Below are 26,066 nucleotides of genomic sequence, written 5' to 3'. Positions count from 1 at the left end.
CTCGTCTCGCTTTATCTCGTTACCTCGCGTTGTCCCGCGCGCCAATTTACGTCGCGTTCCCGGACTAATGGAATCTAATGGTCCGCTCGATATTCTCTCTTTCCGTAATTTAGGTCGATAAAAAAATCGCTCATATTTTCTATCGGCATCGGCGCGAAATTTGACGGATTAAAATTGGCAAAATGAAACGTGACTTCGCGCGAACGCTTCGTAGCCGCGATGGAAATTCAATTTTTTTATATAGACCGACAGAGGGCGCCGTTCCACTTAACGACCGCAAACGCTCACCGTATCATTTTGTCCTTGTTGTTCGCCGAATGTTAAACAAAGACAGATGATGCTCGCGAGCATCGCGGTCGTTAAGCGGCACGCGCCCAGAGACGAACGTCCAACGCCATCTGCCGTCGCGAGAAAAGGCAAATGTGACTGTTTATGGCGCGAAAATTTGAATGTCGCACAAACCAATATGTTACAACGATTCTAGTATCGAGGTATATCGAAATCGTCAATGTAGCGCCAATTTCAGATGTAATTAATATGGAAATAAATTTCAAGATGATTTATGAGACATTAAGAAGAAATTAATTTAGAATGTCCTTATTATATATAATTTTTTGATACTGGAATGAAATATTAAAATATCAACAATAGTACAATAGAAAAGTCCTTTGACACATATTATCGATTGTTCTCTGTCCAAATGATACTTTTCAAATGTTCATATAAGATAAACGAAAATGATGTAATCAATATAATGTCATAAAAGATTTCAAGTCAAGAAGAACACTCTTTATTCAACACGATATAAAAAAACTTCTCGTATACCTTATTGACAGTCTCGTAATTTTCATTTTTCAAAGGATTAATGCAAAACGATATGTCTATCCAATGGCAATATTTTGAAAATATTCTTGAAAATTTTTGAAAATCTTTTTACATACATTAAAATAATGGATTATAAGTTCCCTTTTAATCATTAAAAAAATGCTTATATTAACATTTGCTGTATCAAACGAATATTTTATATTTAAAATAAACAATTAATAAACATTAAATAAATATTATTTTTACAATCAATTTGTACAATTAATTAACAATAAATATTAAAAATACATTTTAAAAGTATCGTCTGCTCATCGGACACGAAAAGTAAAAGCAACAAACTCGATTGAATGCACCAGTAAAGATGCTGGTAAAGGGTTTCGTAAACATAAAATGAGATAAAAACAAAAAATGTATGCATAAGCAAAAAAAAAAAAAAAACCAGCTGATCCATGAAATTCTCACCTTACATATCATTTAACAGAATTTACGTTGGACACTTTCAGGCATTTTTACGCTATGCATTTCATTAATATATTATAAGACATTCTTCGATGTGCTCCGATGCGTACTATATAATATAATATGCAACCATCGAATTCGTTATCGCAACTGACATTGGTAACGCGTGGCAAGGTGGTGTTAGCTCTCCTCTATTATACGCTAACCCGACTTGAGTATTCGTTCAAGTGCGGGATGGAACGAGTAATCAGTCTGAGAGTAAATAACGGTGCAGTGTCGGACGGAACGTGTCAATTCGAGCGTTCGTAACGGCGGTGACAGATGACAGATGACAGATAAGCGTGTCGTCTCTCGTAAGTCAGCGGAGCGCGAGGCGAGTGGCCGACACGTAAGTGCGAAAAGCGGTTAAACCAGATTGCACGACACGCAAAAAAAAAATGAAAAAAAAAAGAAAAAGCAGAGTAATTTCACTCGAGTTCGGATGCTGATCGGATTGGCACGCATTAATAGTGATCATTATATTTATACGACAACGAACGAGACAACGGGACGGATCATCGGAGAAAGAGAGACGAAACTCCTTATCCGTGTCTAATTATCTACGATTAAACTCGCGGAGATTACGCGCAATTTTCGTATATAACGAAATTATCATATTTTGCGTTTTACATTCTCGTGTAACGATAATTGGCGGAGTTATCACCTCATCGTTCGTGGCATGTTACATGCATGCGTGTATGTACGCACATACCTCATGAATCGGAAAAGATAGAGAGATAATACAGAGGTTATGGAACGGTCGCGAATATAGAAACGGAAGTAATTAACGCCGTTTTATACTCTCTACGTTGCTTCGTTCATCTGTGAGCGAGCACGTATTTATTTTTGAATTTTTCTATTATAACCAGTAATAATTGAACTGTGACGGTGCTGCGTCCCTTATTAAATGGAAATCCAATAAGGAACAAAAAATGAGAGAAAGTGACAGTTATAGTTTCATGAGAGATAGTGATAGTTTTACCGAGATGTGTCAATAATGCAGAAATATATCGGGATAGAAATCGTGTTTTTATATCTAAGATGTATTAAAAATTATTTTAATACATCTTAGATACAAAAACGAATTTTTGTATCGTTATATACATTAATGTTCATATATCATATAAATTTCAAAATAAATTACAACTTAAATATACAAAATTTAAGAATATGAGAGTTACTCTTAGAAATATTAGAAATTATATATATATATATATATATTTAAGTATATAAGAGGGAAAATATGTCTAATTAAAGTATATTTACTTTATTTAAATCTTATATTATTTTATTATATTTTCAGATATCGTAATGTTATGACACATCATAAGCAAAAATACTTTATTCAAGATGCTAGCGATTTGTTCCGGACGACCTGGTTGGCTAGGGAAGCTTGGAATAGCATTACTGGTCACATGGTTTTTGGTATTGATTCTATCAATCATTCATATATTTAAATCAAACTCCTTGTCAAGCCGAGATGCTAGTACTGCCAATAAAGAGAATACGCAACGCCTAGCACAAATGGTTAACGACTTTGAAATTCTAAAGAGGCAAAACGATGCGTTAAAAAACTACATATTAGGGTATGTTTGTGTACGAGAATGTATGAAAAACATGGAAATATTCATCAACATCGAAATGTGAAATTTGAGACATAGAGCATTGCGATCTTTTCATTGTATAGGCTAACATAATTTCCAGAGAAGGACCAAAATCTATAAAAGGCGATCATTTAGGTTCCATACAAGATAAGGTCGGGAAAGCGTCAGCCTATTATGATCTGATAGAGCATCAAGATGGATTACAGCATGGTGTTCCTTCCTTAGAACACGAGGAACTGCGACGGCGATTGAGAAATGATATTCAGGAGACATGGTAAATATAATAATAACTAATTGAAAAATGCAGATATGTACATTGACATATTATAAATAAGATTATTTACTTATCATATGTCACAGGTATTATATTAGCGCCGAATTAAACAAATTTAAAAAGCACATTGATGAATTTACATACGATCAGAGGGAGAAAGAGATACAAGATGTACTGAAAAATGTATGGGAACATAAAAAATCACTTATAACAAATATCGATAAATTAAAGAAAGTAGATGGTTATGATGAATGGCGGGAAAGGGAAGCAAAAGATTTATCTGATCTAGTTCAGAGAAGATTTAGGTACAACTTGTCATTACATAAATTATTGAAATTACATACATTATTGAAATATTTAATATATCAAAGCAATTTTGCAAATCTGATCTAATCTAGCTATATATATCTTCTCAAATCTGATTATACATTTTGTATTTAATTTAAAGGTATCTACAAAATCCTGCCGATTGTAATAAAGCAAAGAAATTGATATGTAGTTTAAATAAAGGATGCGGTTTTGGCTGCCAAGTAAGAAAATTAAATTATGCTAATTAAATTCTTAAATGGGACAAATAAAATAAGTGCATGTTTTTTCATTTGCAGATTCATCACATCACATACTGCTTTCTAGTAGCTTATGGTACAGAGAGGACATTGATAATAAAATCTAAAGGATGGAGGTATCACAAAGATGGCTGGGAATCTGTATTCAAACCTCTCAGCAATACTTGCGTATCTACAACAGGTGTTTCACATTCCAATTGGCCTGGTGATCCTTCTAAACAAGTAATATCCTTGCCGATAGTAGACAATGTTTATCCAAAACCAAGGTTTCAGCCACCTAGTGTACCTGCCGACTTAGCGCCAAGATTAGAGAAGATTCATGGTCATCCTCTAGTTTGGTGGGTAGGACAGGTATTGAAATACTTGATGCGACCTCAGGATCATGTGAAACGAACATTAGAGAAGGCAAAAAAGAGACTTGGTTTTAAGAAACCTATTGTTGGTGTTCATGTACGTAGGACTGATAAAGTAGGTACGGAGGCAGCTTATCATGATATAGATGAATATATGACTAAAGTGGAACAGTATTTTGATGAGCTTGAAACCAAGCCAGATATAAAGAGGGTCTTTATAGCTAGTGATGATCCAAAAGTGATAACAACAGCTAGAAAACGTTATACAAATTACGAAATAATAGGTGATCCGGACATCGCCGAGACAGCGTCTGTAGCAAAGCGATATTCAGATACTTCGTTACAAGGAATAATTATCGATATTCACCTTTTATCCGAATGCGATTATTTAGTGTGCACGTTCAGTTCTCAGGTGTGTCGTGTCGCGTATGAGTTAATGCAAACCTTCTATGTGGATGCATACGATAGATTTACATCCCTCGACGATATATATTATTACGGGGGACAAAATCCGCATCCCCATGTAGCTATTTTAGATCATAAACCGAGGAAGAACGGGGAGCTAGAATTGAAGATCGGAGACTTGATTGATGTTTTTGGTAATCATTGGGATGGTTTCTCCAAAGGGTACAATACTAGAACTAGCATGACAGGATTATTTCCTAGTTTCAAAGTTAAAAATCCTGTTGATGCTGTAGATTTTCCAAAATATCCAGATGTTTCTTTGGTGGAAGATAAAGCCGATTAAAAGATTCAGAATAGCAAAGCTAATAATTCTTTCTATCTTCATAAAAAGAATTATTGGAGCATCAGTGAATCATTATTTCTCTTCAAAAATCAAATTTTTAAAGTGTTAGCAAAGATAATATGGTACAATGTATATATTTTGCTACTTGTAAATGAAAATTCTAATGCTTGTAAATTCTTATAAAAATGTCCATGACTTATCAAATATAGGAATCTATTGTATACTGCATCAATTACATAATCATGTTTGATTTTAAAAAGATTACAAATATAATTTATATTAAATGACATATAATAGAAGTTTTTAAAATATTTGTGATTTTTCACATATAACATCGTATAATAATAATTAGTTGATACTATGCAGATTTAATATGTTAAAGATTAATGTCACACTGCAAATATGTAGCAATATAGCATTTATAAGATTTTGATATATTGTCATTGAAGTTACGAAGTGATTGTTAATTGGGAGATTTAATTAGAAAGAGGAATAATTATATACCGAGTCATTATATTTTGAAATATAATGAATCATGAAATATTGTTTTTCGATATTTTTAATAATTGATAAGCTGTATTTGTTCTGTATTATGTACATAACATAGATGTAATGGACAGAAAAGGACTTCTTATCGCGCGAATTGAACCATCCGACATTTGTGCCAATATATCATTGTGAGGTATTGAGTTCGACGATTTCATTGGAAAAATACGTAAAAATATAGTCAGAAGTTTGATTTCTCGTTCGCTCATTATCCTTTGTAAATAAATTCGTGAGAATTTCGGGAGACATTGCTTCAGCAGTCAGCAACATATTTTAATGATCCTTGATTAATGACTCAATGTTCACAGCGTACAAATTGTATAATATATAATTTACATACTCATCATACTTGGATAATTCTAAAACTTAATGTATTATGCATGATTTGTGTAAAGAATGTCTAAATACATACATTATATATATAAATATGCATAGTATGTCCATGTACATACATCGTATATATAAATATATATAGTATGTTCACAAATGTACTATATATATATATATATATATACACATATATATAATAAATACTCGCGCGCGAACATCGAGCTAGGCGTGAGGCCTATCTTAAATATATAGGAATTTTCTTTGTGTATATATACATATTGTAATATATTTTATACGCAAAATGCAAACGAGAATTGTTATTATAAGATTTGAATTTGATTTTGACTAATAAAGACTTAATTCATAAAAGATATTATGTGTATGTAATTTTTTAATATTAAGCAAAGCATAAAGCATGAATATTTTACAATATATAGAAATAGATTGTAAAATTTTATGTGTGTGTGTGTGCATATATTCCCCTGTATAATATATTCTTATAATAAAATTTTAAGTATAAATAGTGTGCATTTTTTATAAAAAAGAAGGTTACATTTTTTAAATATAATATATCGCTGATTCATTTCTGCGTATGATTTGTATATATATAAAAAAGCTGTAAGAGCAGATCATTATATGTCAATATATATATAATATGTATAAAAGGTTTTTTTATACTACTTATAAGGAAAATTATGTCAGAAATAATTGTCATTAGTCGCATATACAATCATAATAAAATAATAATAAATAATAAAATAAAATCACAATAAAAAAGTTTCATCTGTTCTTTCTTCTTAAAATCTTATTTTAAAAATACAATATATATATTTTGATTTGAAAGAAAAAAGACAAAGATTGTTGAACGAAACAGTGTTCTTGTACATATTTTACTGTGATCGATAAAAAAAATAAAACACGATAATAACCAAAGTATGTAGACAATACTGCTATATAGAATAATAATGCAAACAAAAATAAGCAACACATAATCATCTCATGCATAACGAATATTTATATTCAATTACATTAAAGTATCAGTATTCAATTTGCGATTAATATTCAATTATATTAAGCTCAAGTTACAAAGTTCTTTCAATGCAATAAATATAATAATTGTCTTTCTCATTCTTATTTCGTAAGTTTCATTTTATACATTGTTCGATAATAAATGGCAAATTAATGAGATCATAGAGAATCGAATTTAGAAATACTTATACATCTACTTAAAGTTTTCTAACTTTTGATAAACTAAATTTCAAAAAATACAAATAATTTACATTTTGAAATACAAGATACGCTTGTCTGATAAATATAATTGTGATTTTAGGTCCAATTATTACATTGAATCTATATTCTTCTCTTATATAAAAAAAAAAGAAAAGAAAAAAAAAGTAAATTTAATCAGATATCATCCAACACTGATATTTGTATTTACTGCGAGTATATACTTGTTGCTTTTCCCATGGTGAACTTAAATCTATTGTTAAAATAACTACTTCTATCAAGTATGGCTGCAACTATATTTTTATAAATCTTGTATATGTTTTGATTGCAAAACAAAAAATAAAAACTTAATGATTTTACTGACGAGTCATAAAATACCCACTTGAGAGTCAGAACAATTTCCAGTGTATGAAAGATATATATGAAATGTTTCACAAATATTGACTAGGTTATCCTTTTACAAGACATCATACAATCAACGAGTTTTAATTATAACAATTAAAAACAAAAACTATTTATAATATATTTTTTTATTTAACTTATTTTACAAATTCAAAATATTTATGTATATATGAGTTGTTCGACCATAACTGAATAATATTTTAATGGCAGATATTATAGCTCAAAAATAAAAAAATGATAATTATTTTAATGTTGAATTTTTATCAATATAGTCTTTCAATCATAAGGGATAAAAAAATTTCTAAGAGATTAAGTTTTAAATATAAATATAAATAATACAATATTATATTCTGTGAAGTCTGTATAAAATTTTTATTTAATATTTAATTAACATAAATAACCAATATTAATAGCAATAAAAAATAATTAATCAAATTTTTATTTAAGCAAAATAAATTTTGAATTTTTTTAATCTAGTCTAAAAAAGTCTACCATTAAAATATTTGTTGATGATAGTGAGCCAGCCCATATATCATAGTGGGAGTTATAATTTATTGTCACGATAATACTATTATATTCTTTTTGCAAATTTCCTATTTAATGTTCTTTCTCCTATTTAAATAATTTTTTATTTAAATGTACGTTATCCTGAAAAAGTGATTATTTTGATTATTATATAAAATCATTGGCTAATACTTCTACAGAATAACCGGTAATTTTATATACACTAATTATCACTATAACATATATGATAGATATGCAATTTTACTACATAAAGATAATTTTATGTAACAATCATGATCGAGAAGTAACAATAAACAAATTTTAAAAATCACGATGTTTATGTTTTCAATTAATTCTAAAAGATTGTATATTAATGATAACATGGAAAATGCAATTATGCATGTTTCGTAGTTTTAATCCCTTATACATTTTTGTATTCCAGATTTCAGTATACGATTTGAAAGACAATTTGGTTCAGTAAATTATAAAATAAAAAGAAAAAGAAATCTACTCTGGTACAATAAAAGTCAACCCCAACAATACTGGAAATTGAATTCTGACTTTACACTAAATAAAATTACAAACATTACAGCATACAGCATATAATGTGAATGATACTTTATATTGAGTTCCAATTTGTTAGAATGACTATACCTGAGAAATAACATTTGACTCAAATTTATACTGCACAAAAAATTAAATCATCTGTCTTGTGTAGGTATGTTTCTTTGTTTTTAATAAGCCAATTCAAATGCAAATAAGCAGATCAAACAAATTTTCGTCCTTGTAAGTTATGATTGACATTATTATTTTACCACATTGCGCTTATTGATTTTGCGTTCGTCGTTCTCCAATAATATTTTCTAATTTTCGCGCGACAAAGGTCGCAGTTTTTTTAGGAGATGTACCCTCTGTCATTTCTATATCCGTATCATCGGAAAGTAATCGCTTTCCTACGCTCTTTTTCGCATCGACAGATATCATCATCTTATTAATAGCTTCTAAATCCTGAAAAAGGAAAAAAAAATATATATATATATATATATAAAGATGAGAAAAGATCAAATTTTAGTACCTCAAAGATCTAGAAATTAAAGAGATAAAACTTAAATTTAGATCAAAATCAATTTTACCTTAGCAGGACTACGACTGAAGCAATAACTTAATTGTGGTGCTGGTGATGCAGTAATAGCCCTCGGATTTAGAGTACGCGTCATAATACTATTGGTAACACGCCTCACTGGAGAGTTAGTAGACGCGTTTCCTTTTGGTAGAGGACTTAACGAGAGATTCGTGATATTATTACCGCGAGCTGATCCAAATTTATTCGCATATTCTTTGATTTGTGGCACATATACTTTATTGTAGAATCTAATTAAATCGCCTCGTTCCTCTCCATCAAAGTTCTGCGATGTCCCAGCCATATTTGACGGAGTCGGCGGAGTTACATTCTCTACTAAAGTACCATTATCTTCCGATCTCTCGTTACTACTACTTGCTGTCGGATCTCCGTCATTTGAAATTTTTTTTATAAGCACCGATCTATATATATGTGACTCTGCCTGCGGCTGGAGACGATAACAGCGCATAATTTCGGTAAATGAGTTCTTTTCCATCTTCACGAGTTTACATATCACATAAATTGCACACATTAAGATTTGATCGAGATGTCGATCTTTCATTAGCTCGGTACGTTCTTTGATAGAATATTCAAAAATCGTCCATATCTTCTTCTTATCGGTGTCCGATATTTCCAACGAATTGCACAAATCTTGCATGCGAACACATGCAAGATTGTAAAACTTTCGAAAGAATAACGCCACAGAACCTGTTCTTCTCGGTCTAGCTATATCTCTATTCGTTCCTTGTGTAACTTGTATAGTGGGATTATTCGAAGCTGATGTGCCTGACGCTCTCGAAACGGCAGCTTGATCGGGTACCAAAAGTATTCTTTGGCTATCTATTAACATTCCTCTGTTAGAAGATAATACACTTTGTCCGACTCTTAAAACACTTTGACCGGTAACTCTAGTCTCAGGGAATAATCGCTTCTTTGCTATACCAGATGCTGCGATAGGAGACTGAAATCTAAACACAATACACAACATATATATACATATATCTTCCTTGATGAAGAATTTAATTAAATAAACAATAATGATGATATAAATTTGATTTCTATAATATTTCTAATTATTTTGCAAATAGATTAATTTTCAAAGAAAACAAAATTTAATAATTGTTATTATAATGTATTATTATGTAGTATTATTACATATAAAGCAATTACAATTATACATATATCCTCAAATTTATTAAATGACTTTCAGTAACACAATTAATTAATAATTTTTTTTTATGGATCATAAATGTACATTCATACAATTCTAACTTCTGAAAAAAACTTGAAATTTTTTAACTATATTTCTTATCCTTTTAGTTGACTGAATATGTGAAATGTTATACCTTTCCGAAGCGGACGAAATTGGACTCTGTTGAATGTCATAATGAGTACGATCCCGATCTAGAGCAATCCGTCTTAACACGGGTTGGCCAGGTGCATTTGGATCGACACTTTCCAAAGTGCCAGGTAAGGAAACTTCCTCGCAACTCGGCACATCTTCCGGTAGGGATTCGATCGTTTGCCAAAGAGGGCTGTCACTCCGCCAAGCCAGAGACTCTAGAATCTTTTCCTCGATCTGATTCAAATGCTTGACAACGTCTCGTGATAATTGATCCTCGGCTCTTACTATAATTTCTATAACTTTATAAAAATAGAATGCATCTAGATTTAAAGCCTTTAATATCCATGGAAATTTTTTGTCATTACTCTTGTATGAATAAATAACTATCTCAAGACAACAAGCAAACAGGCATTGAATGAAGACTTCATTCACAAGGAGATTCTGTAACAGACAAATATTAATATATAAACATGTACAACTGTAATAATTTCTCGATATATTCACAATTTATGTCAACTTACAGTTATGTCGTCATTCGGCTTTTTACGCTTTTCGTCATTTAAAATCATTTCTAGTAACTTGTAGAATAGGGTTTGTCCCATGACAAGACGTTTCTTTCCAAAGTCGGATGTCGAAACATCATTTACATTGTTATTGTAATTTGCACAAAATTGGTCACCAATCTGTTTAACTTTTGCCTCAACTGAAGATTTAACATCTTGAGAACAATTGCTCAACATTTGTAATAGGCCTTCGCTTGGAGTAGATTGCCCAGCTATCAGAGCTTGCAATTTAATGACACTTTGAGTTGCTGTTGTCACCGGTGTTATATTAGACATATCCTTTGATCGAAGATATTTACGGTTAGTCAATGGTGTAGCAGGTACTAGATACTGTATATGCTATAAAAAAAATCAAGTTTGCAATACACATTATACTTAGAAAAATGCATTACATTTCTTAGATAAAATAGAAATAGTATTTTTCTTAAAACTTACTCCAGCATGCTGTTCCCTTTTCATCTGCAATCTTTCATGAAAATCGTCAATGTTTATTTGCATAGGAGAACCAATGTTTTCATTAGCATCATGGCCTGAAACAAATTATATATTAATATTAATAGAATTAGCATTTGTAATTTAATTTAAAAAAAATTAAAAATTAGAAAATCGCATTTTTGTTTGAAATTGCAAACTTTTTGTTTAAAAACTGTGGAATTAATACAACCCAAAAAAATTAATTTGATTAATCACTTAAATAAAAGTACCTTTTCAAAATATAAGAATTTTTTATCTCACTGAATTTTTATATCCCACCTTTTAAAATTACATATTTAGCAAATTGGACATGCTTACTAGTATCTTGGCCAGATATATCCAAATTTGATATGATGCTCAAATTTACTCTCCTCCAATCCGCTACAAAGCACAGTCACGACAAAGCAGAGACACAAATTTGTTTTAAAAGAAAAAATACAATAACTTAAAATAGATAAATTACTAGGAACATTTCTTTTTTTTCAACTAGAAACATTATCAATCTACAAATGCAGATAGCTTCATTATAAAAAAAAAAAAGTATAAATTATGTATTATATATATATATATATTATAAGAGCCACTAATATTTATAATAAAACAAAATTTTTATTAAAAAGAGAAAAAAAAGGAAAAATATAAAATATAATTTACATGAAAATTTAGCATGACTAAAATTGCAAATAATTATTAATCACACAGCATATAGGTTTTTAACTATTTACATAAATATTTATAAAAGCGATATAAAAGCTAGTACAGGACATGCAAGATTATAACGCAAGCTTATGGTAATGCATGTATTCTTCATATATATGTTTCTTAATCATCTTATATAATTTGTGTGTATGTGTGTGTGTGTAATATTGATATACAAAGAAATTGTTTTCTAATGATTATTAAATAACAATTTTACCTAAGAAAATTCTTTCATCAAAGTCCCCAATGCTTAACACACGCTGCTCGTAAGCTTTACTAACAGCTTTGTTGTTGCCATCAAAGTTCAGTGCCTCTAATATTCCAGAGAAGTTTGATTGATCACCACGTAGGATTTTTTCGTTAAACAACTTGTTTATATAATTTTTCATGCAATATTCCTTTATAACTTTAGCTTCAACAGGAATTGCTTCATGACGCTCACACAATAAGCTAACAATGCAGTCTGCTGTTTGCGGTGGAGTATAGTTTTCATCATTGAAATTTGCTGGCAAGCCTATAAGTCAAAAAAATAAAATATATGTAGATATGTAAAATTATTTTTGCTGTATCATAAAATGTAATTCATGTGTCTATTCTAAAACTAACTTAACAAATACTTGCCAGGAAAGTTAGGATTCAGTAAATCTTTTCTGTTAGATAACAGAGCGTTGCTATATATAAGATCACAGCAGACCAATAAAAGATGGTAAGAATTAACAAGATCATCCAAGATATCAGGAATTGCACCTTTTATGCATATAAATAATGTCCAACAGAATTCAAAAACTCTGGTAGGTGTGCAGGGTACTGCTTTATGCCTTCTAGATCTAGGCGGTCTAGAGATATCCTCTCTTGGATCCTTGAATATATCGGTAAATATTGGCTGGTACTTTTTAAATATGACCATAGATACTGAGAAATTTGCTTCTAGCTTTTGTATCTTGGTACGAAAGTCTTGCGGCATATTAGCCATATCCGCCCATGACTTACTCTTTGTAAAGAATTGTATCAATGGGAGATTACACAATTGCAAAAGGCGTGTCAGCGATACACAATTGCCTTCCACATTAGCACCTGTTCTCCCAACTGTAGGTGTGGAGGACTTTCTACAAGCTACATACAATGCACATCCTATCCAGTGCAACTGATCACCCTAGAAAAAAAAAAAAAAAAAAAAAAAAAAGTTTTTCAGACTGATGAAATATATTAATATATTATTAGGGAACAAAGCAAAGGGAAAAGAATTGTCATTATTATTAAAAAATTAATAAGATTCTCCAAATTACTGTTTAAAGTAAGAAATTTTGAAGTATTAGAATTTATGTATACATGACAATATTTACAATTAAAAATATATAAAGTATTAAAAAAAAAAAAAAAAATGCCAATGAATATCTTTAACACAACCCTCCGAGATTATAACGCATTATATTTTTATCAATTGCGTTTTAAATAAATCCTCGCAAATGCGTAGTATAGAAAATCACTCGACATTGACCGCTTCCTCTCTTTCTTTCTCGCGCGGAACATCGGTGATTCAAAGTAGTTGTATTATCGTCGTCCGAGTGTGTCGCGAAACATTGTATCGTTCTGGCGCATCGAAGGGTCATATAATCTTATAATAAACGCATTTTAATTGTCGTGCCGAGAGATTAGTAGTTTATTATTAGGGTAAATGCCACCTCGAGAGTGTAGTTCTGTCGGATAGTTTCGTAGGATCTCCAGGCCTCGGACGCGGCGGTCGCGTCCATATTCAGCTTCTGGCAGAGATCCTGGTGCTGACTGTACGTCGAATCCTCGATATCGTCCGACTGCCCCATCTTCCGCGCCGTAATTTCCAGCCAAGGAGAGCTCAGACGACAAACCGCGGGGAAAACTCTCTTATACCGCCATACAAAAACTTCGCTCCGCCGTGTCGTCGAGGTTGCCGCGGGGGCTTGGCGGGAAACGACACGAGCGCCGACATCTTTGCTATGTTGGCGGGAAACGTAATAGTAAGTAGTACTGTGGCACCGCTAATAGTGCGCTCGTCTACCGCGAGTGTGCGTTCGCGGCGAGGATTTTAATTTCTTCTCCTTCCGGCAGTGTTGTTAATTATTATAACATTTTCGAATGAAACAGGTTTGATCGATCCAAAATTGATTAATATAAGATCATTGCCAATAAAGGAATTTATAGTAGTGATTTAAAATAGTGATTAATTGATCCGGGATGGATTAAAATCCGTTCGAAAACGCTATTAGACGGGCCAGATTTTTTGCGCACGTGTGACATAATGTCAATGACGTTTACAGTCACGTGTATGTGACGGACGTCTTAGTTTTGGCGGGATCTCGCGGAAGACGATGAGTTAAGTTTACCTATGTAAATAAATAGATAAATAAATATAATTTGTGAATATTACATTTTGTTTCATGTTCTTAAGGAATTTTTCAAAATTTTTAAAATAACTTTCGAAAAGGATTAAACAGGGTCCCACACATCAGGATTTTCTTTCGTCGATCAACTATTTTGTTGATACCATAAACATAGTATATCTAGACCGAGCGTTTGCCTTTATTTAAGGAATTGGAGTAAAGATGCACGTAGAAAAGGATATACTCTGTTTCGTGCCCCATGCGTTCTCTCTCGCTCGCACGTAGCATAGCGCTCTCTTTCGTCATGCTACGTGCGAGCGAGAGAGAACGCAATAGGGCCACGAAATAGAGTATGTCCTTGTCTACGTGCACCTCGGCTCCTCAACACTCGATCTAGATATACTATATGTCTATGGGTGAATCGCTATCTTTGTCAGAGATTCGCTGATTGGTCCATAGTATTTAGTATCGTAGCTAAAAATATTGACTTTATTTAATTTAAACTAGATATATACAATATTTTACAAATTAAAGGAAGAATAAATAATTCGCAACTATTTCCACTTTACTGTTTAAATTCTGGCCCTGATTTTTTTCTACAGGATAGTATAGGAAAGTCCTGATAAAGTTCATTGAATTGAGCGCGGCTCATGCTATCGCGCATGCGCAGTATATTTGTCCCGCCATTTGGGCACATCAGCTGTTCGTTTCGATAGAGCGCTGTCAGTCTTTGGTAATACTGAAAAATCATTAATATATTTTTATTTATATGTACATTTTCATTTGTATGCAATTATTAATTAAAACAGAATATAATTTTAATGCTATAGAGAGACGTGTAATAATTCCCGTGTGATGAAATTTGTCCGACAATTAAGCGCGCATTCTTTCGCTTAAATATATCAGTTATAATTACACGATTCAATTACTATACACGTTCGTAGATATTGAAAAGAGTCGGTGAGTGCGTTTATTTAATGTAATGAAAAAAAAAGTTTTATTAATGCATTCGATTGTATAGTTCGTTTTGTTAAGTGTATTGAGGAGTCCCAAAACCTATTAGTTCCGGTTCACAGTCTTTCCGGCTTTCCATGTCTATTTAATATTCCTAAAATTTATATCAAAATATATGTCCAATGAAATGTTTACATATTTTATTTCTGTATTGCCCGCTTCTAATAATAAAAGCGTTCTTTTCAATGATCTTATCATAGAGATAAGATTAATATATAATTCTGGAGTGATCTTTACCTAATCGGAAAATTTGATTTTGTTGCCGGGCGCGCATTTAAGAATTTAGAACAGAATCCATTGATTTTATAAAGTTAATTTAATTTTCTCAACAATATAAATACGATATTCTTATAAAGACCCAAACACACATACACAACGATTTTATGAGAACTATTTATAAAATTATATATATGTATGTGCCTTTTGTTGTACATTTAATATACAAAAATTAAGAAATTGATAGACAAATTTTTATTACGTTTTTGCATCTAAAAAAACATACAAAAGACGTGTATCTACACAATACACACACATATACACTAGAAAGGTACACCTGAAAAATTAATATATATTTTGATATATATCAGATTGTAATATATTTTTAGACGTATATATAAAACGTCGATTTTTATTTCAGAGAAAATCATTGTAAAGAGATCATTATTCATTGCGACCTCTTTATATATCCAATATTAAAAAGAGATCATAATTAGTTTTTATAATAAAAATTAATTCTTTTAATTAATTTTTTTTCCAATAAATTGATATTTTTACATGAAAGGTAGATGTATTCCGATGAATCTCGTTTATCTATGACGCGTTACGTGTAATAAAAATATGTCGCTCATTGTTAATTCCAATTCTGGGAATGGCGAACTTTTCGGTCTATTCAGAAAGACATAAAATGAGCGGAAACGAGAATACAATGAAGCGCGCTGATACAGAACCATAAATTTTTGTTTGCCATATCACGCGTAATAATTACACGAGACACTCATCGTATGATACATATAATCAACCAAGCGTAATCTACACAAAATAAATAATTGAAATGTATGACTCAAAGATGCAATCATTATGTTCCGCAAAAAATATTTTACCGCGAATCGATGCGTATCTTATTTAATTTTCAAATTTTTTTTTTTTTTTTTTTTTTTTTAAACGATACAATATAGTTGATAAGCGACATTAAAACAGTTACAAATTAAAATAATTTAATTAAATTATTAGATCGTGTCTCAATGAGCAGACAATATTTTTGAAAATGTTTAAAAAAATTTTTGAAAGATATTTTTGTAAACATTAAAATAGTGGATTGAGGTCCCTTTTTAATCATTAAAAAAATATTTATATTAACATTTGCTATGTCGAAGGAATATTTCATGTGAATAAATAATTAATAAACATTAAATAAATATTATTTTTACAATCAATTGCACAATTAATGAACAATCAATATTGAAAATACATTTAATACATATTGTGTGCTCAATGAGATATTAATCGCGACTATGCTCGATCAGCTATTCGACCGAATACTTATTTCACATCCGAGCAGTTTATACTTGCGGACAACATTTTATATCCCGTATGATGTATTCTATGTTATTATCTGTTATGATATTAGGATCTAACATTTAACATATGATTTGCAGGAAAACTGGTCTCTGTCGCAAGTACACGTAACACATCCCGATAATAAATGTTCCTTGTGCGCCCTCATTCTGCCTTTACCAGGGTGCCTGCATGAATATAAAGTAGATGGATTATGCAAGACGATGATTGATATAAATATATAAAAGTATAAGGTAATCTCAAAGAGAGTGCTGAGTTATAATATGCATCCAGTTTATCCCAAATTTATCTATTTATTTATACTTTTAGCACATTATTCTCACTCTAAGATGTTTTCACTATTAGCGTCTTGTACGCAAAATTATTTTTTTCTTTAACTGTTATAATTATTCCAGGACACTTTTATATAAACAAAAGTCAGCGGAAGGAAAGTATCGTGTCAACTATGCTTAAAGCGTAAGCGAGATTGTTGAGTCACAGTGTCGTCGAGCCTCGTCCAGTTATACGGTGGTATTCGCGCCACGCTCGCATCTCTCTCCACATCTCTCTGCGTCTCTGCGACTCTGCGCTATTATCGTCAACCTGGGTACCAATAAAAGAGATCGACGAGACCGATGCCCGGTTAGTATCCGCGTGTCTCACGCGACACGTGTTACGAGTAAGACTTGTTCGACGGCAATTTAAAGCGTAGAGGTAAAGAGCTTCGTTTTCAAAGCCAATTTCCGAGATAATTATCATGTCCATATGACATTCGGCATTCGCAACGTGAAGAATAGATTGAACTTGACCCATATCTAGAGGACATTGTAACGTCGTAGCGTCCTGCGTTCAAGCGGTAAATCGATCGAGAGAATCGCACAGTTCGAGGACTTTACGAGGATTGTATCGTCGTGCTTTCTCCAGGTGGGTGTCAATCGTCACTTAATTATATTCCCTTTTGCCTTGAAAAGGATATTATCGTCGAAGAATATCGAGAATGCATTTTTACCGACGCTTTTTTACACGTATAGATACGTGTTAAATAAAACTCCAGTTTTGTCGATTTAAAAGAAATATAATGAGATTAAATACGATAGAAATACTCTATCTTAATTAATTATATTAATTTTCTTAATATAACATTAATTATATATTAATGCTTCGAAATGTTTATGAAATATAAAATCTTTAGATTATATATATATTTTATTTCATTCTTAAAATAATTTTGTATCAACCATTGGTTTAAAAACATTAATAGAATGAGTAGTGATGAAATATTAGTGATGAAAACAATAATTAAATATATCTTTATAAATTGTATTAATTAATACTATTGTATATATTCTTCGTGAGAAAGATTTTGCGTAACGCGCGGGTCCTTTCTTTCTAGAATAATTAATTCAATAATAACATTAGTAGCCTCAGAGTAATATCAATTAAGTGGGAAAATTTCGCAGATAAAAGCCAAGGCGGGGGTATCGGTGCGCGAACTTATTATTGTTAAATTTTATTAATATCCGAAACGTACATTTTCGCAATTTTAATAAAATTTAACAATAATAAATTTGCGCCTTGGCTTTTATCTGCCTGTTTTGTCACTTAATAGTTAATTCAATTATCCCCCTTCCGTTAATCAATTATGAGTTGTCGTAATCTGTAATTATAAATACATTATTTTTTTATACATGAATTGCGAAGATTTGATAATTACTGAGGTAATTATTTTGAATTTCATAATAAGTGCCAAATTTCATAACAATTAATAATTACCATCGACCGTAATTAATGAAAAGCGTTTCTTTTGAGAGTTGATGATGACATATGGTATAGTTTTACTTTATATTACTATTATTTATTTAGCGTGTTATACAAATTGAAGAAGATATAAAAAATGCAATATGTGATAAGCTATTTATGCTGACTATACTTTCACATATGACCTTCGGGATAAGATCAAATCCTGTTTAAAAGTGACGTTTTGATAACTGAGAATAGTAGATATTTAAAAAAAAAATGAAATTTGATTATAATAAAGTAAGAGAGCTGTTAAGTAAAAATTATAGTTATAGTAAAATAAAAATAAAGAAAAATCGGATAAAATAAGTATATCGCAAATTTAATTTAGTTTCGAAATGCTAATTCTTATGCCATTAATAGCCTCTTTGAACTTGATGCACGTTAACTGTTGGACTGTTGATTATAATTGATTGCTCTATAATTAAGTAACGTAGCTTTTTAATTAAAATGATTAATTTTTTAATGGTTATTAATGAAAAATTTTAGAGTAAAGTTCCTTAGAAAAACAGCTAAAATGAAAATAATTGGTTCATCGAACTTAGTTTGTAAAATAAATAAATAAATAAAGATATTGAAGCCGGTATAATTTTACTGAGTTTTCAACTTTCAATGTTTATACGAAAAAGAATTATGATAAATATTGCGTTTTATATATTAACGAATGAGCATAAAGATTGTAATTGCGTACATTTAATATCCAAAAATTGTATCAATAGCACAATTGATGGTTGTTTTATGATTTATTTTTACAATTACCGTGAATTTTATTGTGTTTTCTTTGTTATAACATGAGAGTTATGAGATTTCATGACACGCGGAAAATATATGTCATTGGATAATGCACATATTATCTAGTTACGCGATGGGAAATACATATAAATATCAACAAAACTGTCAGATAAGCGCGAAAAAAACGGATTCGACTGATTGAACATAATCGTGAAAATAGCTCATCGTTATTTGACTTCCAAGGCGGGAATTCCAGCTATCAGAAACGTCACTATTCTTGTATACTGCATCACATATGCTACATCGTATATTATCACATATACTACATCAGCATGACATTCGATAAAATACATTCCTACGAAAGATATCGGGAAAATTAGTTTCGATTATTTTATTTTATTATATATATGCAGGGTTTTTCCTTTAAACATTGTTCCTTTTTTTTTTCAGTTACGGATTTCTTAATCGAGTTGGTCTTTTGCATCAGCAAAAAATTTTCTTCAAGAGATTATCTTTTATTGAAACTTGGTTATCATGCGATATTAAATTAATCAATTAAATCCTTGTAATTGATATTTGAATAAATAATTTTGTTAGAAGATCATATTTAAAAATTATTCCAAAGAATAAAATTTTGTTGCTCGCATAATTTTTATTTTAAAAATATCTTTGTTTTGCTTAATTTACGTAAATTTTATCATTTACGTAAGTCGTAAATTTTTGTTAAGGTACGTAATCGTCTTCAACTTAATAATAAAAAGAAAAAATCACGAATAAAGGTAAAATAGCAATTTTGTCGGACATCATATATAGTATCTATGATCTTAAAAATCATTCGTATTAGGATATTTTCATATTAGAGCGTTCTTATCGGGGATCAAAAGATATCTTGGGGAAGTGGCTTAAAAAAAAAACCGCATAGAATGTTTTTATGCGGTTGAACCCTAATCTATGGTACGTGTCTGCCACTCCCTTGGGAATTTCCAACGGTGTTGTATGTGATGCTTTTACAATCGCGTCTTTAACGTGTTAGGTGTTTACTGACGGGCTTAAAGGCGTTGGGTTATTCCTAGCACATAGCTGCATTGTCCCAATGTTAACGAGTACAACAGAAGTATTGTAAATTCATTGATGATTGACATTGACATTGATTCATTATACGTTCCAGACAAAAAAATATTCAATGCAAAACTACTCGAAAACAGAATATTATCCCAATGAATACAATTCCTTTTTTTTTTTTTTTTTTTCAAATTAATTCGGATTTCTTTTTTACTTTGAAAAACATTTTTTCTATTGCAATGTATTTATATATTATTCTGTGAAATATTTATTTCTATAAATTATTTTTAATTTGTTCTTCTTTTTACAATATTCGTTGCAGTGAATTATATAAAAGATGGATGAATCGTATCTTTTCTAGGCAGCCTAATCGATGTTAGAATATGTTTGACAAATACGATAGATTACGATAGAATAAATAGTTTTACGTTGAACGCTAGATGAATGATCGTTAAACTATTAGCGTGATGGACACTGAATAAAATTAGATAATCATCTTCTCGTGGCTGCGCTTGGTATGCACTTAAGATTATATACCTCATCAATTATACAGAATATCTAACTTATCTGATGTTCTGTCTTTTGCAAAAACTTTAAGACAAATTTTCGATATCACTCTCATTATTTCTTAGCAAAAACTCATACCCTGTTCTTACTCCTTAATATTTTTAATATTAAAATGTTAAATATTTATTCCCCGAAACATCTTATATATTTCTATTTAAGATATTTGAAAACAATTTAAAATTACGTTTTAAAAATATTATTAGACATAATATTAATTTGCTCGAATAGATTAGAAAAAATAAATAACTAACTTAAATATAAAAGTAATAAATTAAATTAAAAATAAATAATAAATAAATCAATGAAGATGTTTATTAGTCTGATTAACATGAATGCGAGCTTTTTGCGCATATTTCCTGTTTGTAGATATATCTATCAAAATATGTTTCCTGACTGGTTTTGTCTCATTAGTCTCATCTATCTTTATAATTAGCTAAATGCGTCTGGGGTATAATTGATTATGATAAAAAAAAATCGATGATATTTTGAATGTCATTTATTGTTAGAAATGCGAAAAAGCGTATATATTTTATACACAACGATACAACAATAATACATTTTTGTCTCTTGAGCCTCTTTTATAATCACCGATCATATTTCGTTATTCTTGGCTTTATATATTATAATATCATTGGCAATGATATGAAATATCATTGTTATCGCATTTGCAAATAATAATGATATAATGGTATTTATCGCTCGCTTACACGTGTATAGGATGTGAGCAATTATGTGAACTACATGTCATTAGATGTTATTATATTTACGAGATTCCCCTACGTTAATTGTTTGCAATGAACGCCAACTGTATATTCATAGTTCCAAGCTAGTAATTATCTCTTTCTAATTCCGCTATCGCTGTATTTTGAAAAGAAAGACATATATATATATATATATATATATATATATATATATATATATAAATAGTTTTAACGACTTACTGCGAAATTATCTAATCGTTTTATCGAATCATTTAAATCTATATAAGATGTAAAAAGATGAACAAAAAGCAATATAGAAAATTAAAAAAATTTTAAACTAATTCCTCTGATATCGCAGGAAGATTAATTAATATTTTCATAATGTTACAGAATATATTTTTATCAATTTCTTTTTTTTATTTATCGTCGTTTTAGAAAATCAATATTACAAACACCTGTATCTTTCTTGTAGATACTCGAAAGCATGGCAGGAATGTGGTTGATGTTTGGTCTTCTGGTGTTGGCTGGTGGTCAGATCGTCTATCCGGATCAATACCACCAGGGTCGTGCACCTGTCACAGGATCGCAACCTGCTAATTATCCTGCATTACAAACAGTCAGCAATAGTCAGACAGTTCAGATCCAACAATCTAATCAAGAGTCCGCTCCGCGATACAGCGTTGCGATTCGAGAAACGGCACAAATTAATTCTACAACTCAACTACCCTTTTATCCCTCAGTGAGTCCGACAGCTAATCCGACAATTAATCCATTATTGGAAAATTGGGATAATCATGTAAGTTTTTATCGGTTTGTTATTCGCACGTTATTTTTGCATGCAATAAGAATTTGTTGTGAAAATAAAATTAATTGTAAATTTTTATGAATTACATTTTAAAGGATATACAATCTGTAGAAATAACAGCGTCACGTTCTAAATAAGAGAGAGAGAGAGAGAGGCATCATGCTTCTTTTAAAAAATTTTCTCATATATTGTTGTTTGAAAATATCAATTAAAGAAACGAATAATTATATGTTCGTTTTCCATTGATTCTGAAATATTTGTATAAAAATACATTGTCGATGTATCGTTGATTTTAGGTGAACAATATTATATCCAGAGGTCTTATGAAGTTCTCTTTGGACTTGAATAGAGCGATATACAATACTAAAGACACATCAATGGCTAATCAACGTGAAAACGTCATTTTCTCTCCACTTAGTATTGCTGTTGCATTATCGTTAGTCTTGTTGGGTTCCGCCGGCAGGACTTTTGACGAAGTCTCGCGGGTGCTCGGTTTGGAATCAGGTGTTGATATATCTCAACACTCGGAAATAGTTCATCAGACGTTTGGCCAACTGCTGGATATCGCGAACTATAGAATTGAGGGAAGCAATAAGCCGCGCGTAGATTCCGCCAGTGGTGTTTTCGTTCAGGTACACATTCAATGTTTTATTTCTGTTATATTGGATAATTATATAAAAATTTATACTTATATAGTGTAATGAAATATCAAAATCAAATCCATTATTTAAATCTATAAAAAATATCTTTATCTCAGTATATCTTAAGCACATATATGTAGTAAATAATGTGTAAGTAATATACATATAAGTAATACACACACACGAAATATTAATGATATCCAAATTATAAATGATTGAATATGGAAGATTTTTTGTAAATTAAAATTGAAGCATGCGAATGTAGATAACAAAATTCTTCATTTAATTCTAAAATGTTATTTTAATAAATTTAATGAATCTCTTTAATTCCTGTTTTAGGAGGGATATCCGATTCGTCCTGAATTTCGCGCGATTAGCATGGACGTATATAAGAGCGAAGTAATAAATTTAGATTTTGAAAGAAAAGGCAAAGAAGCTAAAGATATAATAAACAATTGGGTAAAGGAACGGACGATGGGAAAGATCGATGGTATATTGAACAGTGTACCAGATCCAACGACCATGGTGATTCTGTTATCGGCGCTCTATTTTAAAGGAGAATGGAATCAACATTTCTTAGAGGGCATGACACAGAAGTAAGATATTTCTTTTTATTTAGATCGACGGCGATCGAGAAAACGATTCTGCCTTCAATATTTTAAATAATATATTATATTTTCTGCTGCAGAAAAGAATTCTTCGTTGAACCAAATGATACGATCGGGATAGATATGATGTACAATGGCGGTAATTTCCCTTTTTACGAAGACAAATCATTAGGCGTTAAAATATTGGCTCTACCTTATAAAGGCTTAGAGGTAATAAGTGAAAATAATATTAATATACCTGAGAATGTTAATTATATTATGCTGCCCTAATTTAATATTGAGATATCTTTAAATTAACAAGATTTCAAGATGTTTCTTTAGATAATACACACTATTGACATACTTTTTTAAAAATTATATTTTGATTTGTTTGTTTTCTACTTTTATTTTTAAAAAAACTATTTTTCACTAACGAGATAAAGTCTAAATTTTTGCGATATCTCCAAAAATTTCATTATTTTTAAGATATCTCATTTCTGCATTCCTTTTAATATCTTTTCATATTATTTTTAGTAAATTAATAACTTTAAATAGTTTACCTCAGCCAATTTTTTTCCTTAAGCCCATAATTCATGAAGATTTTTTTTCATTTCTAGATGTCGATGTACGTGCTTCTGCCGAAAGTCGAAGGAGCCACTGCTTTAAAGAATTTTCAGGATCAACTAACAGTTGAGACTATCGAAAACCTAATAAGTAATCTCAAGAATCAAACTTGTATCATCGGTTTCCCTCGAATGAAACTCTCGAGTACGTTGAGTTTGAATAGTGCGCTACAAAGTTTGGGTTTACGCTCGTTATTTGACGCGAAAGCTGCGGATTTAAGTCTCTTGTCGAGTGGATACGGTCAAAATACGGCAGCTGCGCCGATTTTACATATGTCACCGCACATTTCACGGCAAGTCTCTCCAGAACAATTGTCGAGTAAAACCAACGAATATCTTATCTTTTCACGGGATAATTTTGGGGATAACAATAGTCAGAGTATGAGTAACGGTGCGAGAGCAAATTTTTTCAGGTACGATGATAAGGAACGCGGCTATAATATTGAGCAATGGAACACAGGATTTCATATTCAAAAAATTCGCAGAGCACGTCGTAATGTTTTGGATGAAAAACAACGCAACGTTACGTCATCGCGAACGATGTATGTCACGGAAAACGATAGCCTCGAGAAAGTCACGGCGAAGATTAGTCACGAAAATACGAGATACGTGAGTTTAGAGGAGAACAAGTATCGTTTCCAAAACGCTGAGAAGAAAACGAAGAACAGAAAGAGACGGCAGAGTCGACCCATAGACGAGAACTTTTTGAGATTCATGCAAAGTAAGAATTTCCCGTCTTACGGTCTAGATAATCTCCGACATAGCGCGAATCTCGTGAATCCGGGTTTATTCGCCGATGAGGTACTACACAAGGTAGAGATGGATGTGACGGAAAAAGGAACGGAGGCCGCAGCGACGACCGGGATACTTTTACGGCGAGACGGCAATCAAAAGAAACTGATCGCCAATCGACCTTTTCTCTTTTTCATCAGACACGATCCCACGAAGCTTGTTCTCTTCTGGGGAACGGTTAATGCGCCAGTTCCGAACTACGCCATTGTCAGATGAGATGAGCTATGAATGTTCTGCGTAAATATATAGAGTTCATTTTCCTCGAATAATTTGTACGCGTGTAATCTATTTATGTATTCGTTTCGTGATTATTTGAACAAATGCGACTATTATTTCTTTTTTCTATATCGCTTGATTTTCGCATAGCCTTATCGTCCCGCACCGAGCATTGCGTTGCAATATCACATTCCGTTTTATCATAATCTATTCTATCTTACATACGTAACAGGTGCCCAGATGCTTTATTGCGTTATACGCTGATATTTTAAGATAATATTACATCTTCAGTGTATTCTTTTAATATTACTCAAATGAAAGATGATGTAAAGGTGATTGAAATATTACTTTTGAAAAGAGATCAAAAATATTAATAATTTCAAGTTTATAGAATTTCGGATGAATGTCCAACGCTACCATAGTGCCTTATTTAATTATAACAAAGTACAATTAATAGATTTTAAGCTTAATTTGACACTGTAATACAGTCTTATTTTGCTATATATGATTTATTTTGTATTTTTTCAATAATAAAAATAA

The 26,066-nt window shown here is 31.0% G+C and overlaps 3 protein-coding genes across 12 annotated transcripts; 2 read left to right on the top strand and 1 right to left on the bottom strand.

The window, feature by feature from the left end:
- The first annotated feature begins 1,413 nt into the window (after positions 1 to 1,413).
- Positions 1,414 to 6,107, top strand: Fuct6 (alpha-(1,6)-fucosyltransferase 8). 5 transcript variants are annotated; one of them, XM_070296111.1, is made up of 6 exons: positions 1,414 to 1,672; positions 2,627 to 2,909; positions 3,028 to 3,201; positions 3,288 to 3,506; positions 3,650 to 3,731; positions 3,807 to 6,107. In XM_070296111.1, exons 2-6 carry the CDS (start codon positions 2,674 to 2,676, stop codon positions 4,866 to 4,868), a joined length of 1,773 nt encoding a protein of 590 aa, XP_070152212.1. In that variant the 5' UTR covers positions 1,414 to 1,672; positions 2,627 to 2,673; the 3' UTR covers positions 4,869 to 6,107. The 5 variants fall into 5 exon arrangements, with proteins under 5 accessions (XP_070152212.1, XP_070152216.1, XP_070152217.1 ...); XM_070296115.1 differs by lacking the exon at positions 1,414 to 1,672 and adding an exon at positions 1,710 to 2,019; XM_070296116.1 differs by lacking the exon at positions 1,414 to 1,672 and adding an exon at positions 1,710 to 2,023.
- Positions 6,108 to 6,849: 742 nt separating this feature from the next.
- Positions 6,850 to 14,070, bottom strand: LOC138933096 (retinoblastoma-like protein 1). 3 transcript variants are annotated; one of them, XM_070295580.1, is made up of 9 exons: positions 13,761 to 14,070; positions 12,700 to 13,231; positions 12,296 to 12,592; positions 11,659 to 11,760; positions 11,341 to 11,435; positions 10,864 to 11,244; positions 10,344 to 10,783; positions 9,011 to 9,965; positions 6,850 to 8,885 (listed from the first exon to the last, which is right to left on the bottom strand). In XM_070295580.1, the coding sequence occupies exons 1-9, from the start codon at positions 13,896 to 13,898 to the stop codon at positions 8,703 to 8,705; spliced, it is 3,123 nt and encodes a 1,040-aa protein (XP_070151681.1). In that variant the 5' UTR covers positions 13,899 to 14,070; the 3' UTR covers positions 6,850 to 8,702. The 3 variants fall into 3 exon arrangements, with proteins under 3 accessions (XP_070151681.1, XP_070151682.1, XP_070151683.1); XM_070295581.1 differs by having other exon boundaries at positions 11,698 to 11,760; XM_070295582.1 differs by lacking the exon at positions 11,659 to 11,760.
- On the top strand, positions 13,619 to 25,985 carry LOC138933097 (serine protease inhibitor 28Dc). 4 transcript variants are annotated; one of them, XM_070295587.1, is made up of 9 exons: positions 13,619 to 14,072; positions 17,105 to 17,257; positions 17,420 to 17,927; positions 22,335 to 22,658; positions 22,964 to 23,299; positions 23,648 to 23,904; positions 23,997 to 24,126; positions 24,513 to 24,811; positions 24,932 to 25,985. In XM_070295587.1, the coding sequence occupies exons 4-9, from the start codon at positions 22,347 to 22,349 to the stop codon at positions 25,524 to 25,526; spliced, it is 1,929 nt and encodes a 642-aa protein (XP_070151688.1). In that variant the 5' UTR covers positions 13,619 to 14,072; positions 17,105 to 17,257; positions 17,420 to 17,927; positions 22,335 to 22,346; the 3' UTR covers positions 25,527 to 25,985. The 4 variants fall into 4 exon arrangements, with proteins under 4 accessions (XP_070151688.1, XP_070151687.1, XP_070151685.1 ...); XM_070295586.1 differs by having other exon boundaries at positions 24,513 to 24,931; positions 25,004 to 25,985; XM_070295584.1 differs by having other exon boundaries at positions 13,620 to 14,072; positions 24,513 to 25,985.
- The last annotated feature ends 81 nt before the right edge of the window (positions 25,986 to 26,066 follow it).

Source organism: Polyergus mexicanus, unplaced genomic scaffold (genome assembly GCF_030449975.1).
Source record: "Polyergus mexicanus isolate NDT 795.1 unplaced genomic scaffold, iyPolMexi1.0 SCAF_5, whole genome shotgun sequence".
Lineage (NCBI taxonomy): Eukaryota > Metazoa > Arthropoda > Insecta > Hymenoptera > Formicidae > Polyergus > Polyergus mexicanus.
Note: the sequence above shows the minus strand (reverse complement) of the source record. Positions and strands in the feature narration are given on the sequence as shown.

Bases quoted from the DNA above. Each gene is read 5' to 3' on its own strand.
- Fuct6 (XM_070296111.1), top strand. From the start codon at position 2,674: ATGCTAGCGATTTGTTCCGGACGACCTGGTTGGCTAGGGAAGCTTGGA. The intron at 3,202-3,287 runs GTAAATATAATA...CATATGTCACAG, and splicing joins AATGATATTCAGGAGACATG to GTATTATATTAGCGCCGAAT. The intron at 3,732-3,806 runs GTAAGAAAATTA...TTTCATTTGCAG, and splicing joins GATGCGGTTTTGGCTGCCAA to ATTCATCACATCACATACTG.
- LOC138933096 (XM_070295580.1), bottom strand. From the start codon at position 13,898: ATGGGGCAGTCGGACGATATCGAGGATTCGACGTACAGTCAGCACCAG. The intron at 11,436-11,658 runs GTGGGATATAAA...AATTTGTTTCAG, and splicing joins TAAATATGTAATTTTAAAAG to GCCATGATGCTAATGAAAAC. The intron at 10,784-10,863 runs GTAAGTTGACAT...TGTCTGTTACAG, and splicing joins AGCCGAATGACGACATAACT to AATCTCCTTGTGAATGAAGT.
- LOC138933097 (XM_070295584.1), top strand. From the start codon at position 22,347: ATGGCAGGAATGTGGTTGATGTTTGGTCTTCTGGTGTTGGCTGGTGGT. The intron at 22,659-22,963 runs GTAAGTTTTTAT...CGTTGATTTTAG, and splicing joins TGGAAAATTGGGATAATCAT to GTGAACAATATTATATCCAG. The intron at 23,300-23,647 runs GTACACATTCAA...TTCCTGTTTTAG, and splicing joins CCAGTGGTGTTTTCGTTCAG to GAGGGATATCCGATTCGTCC.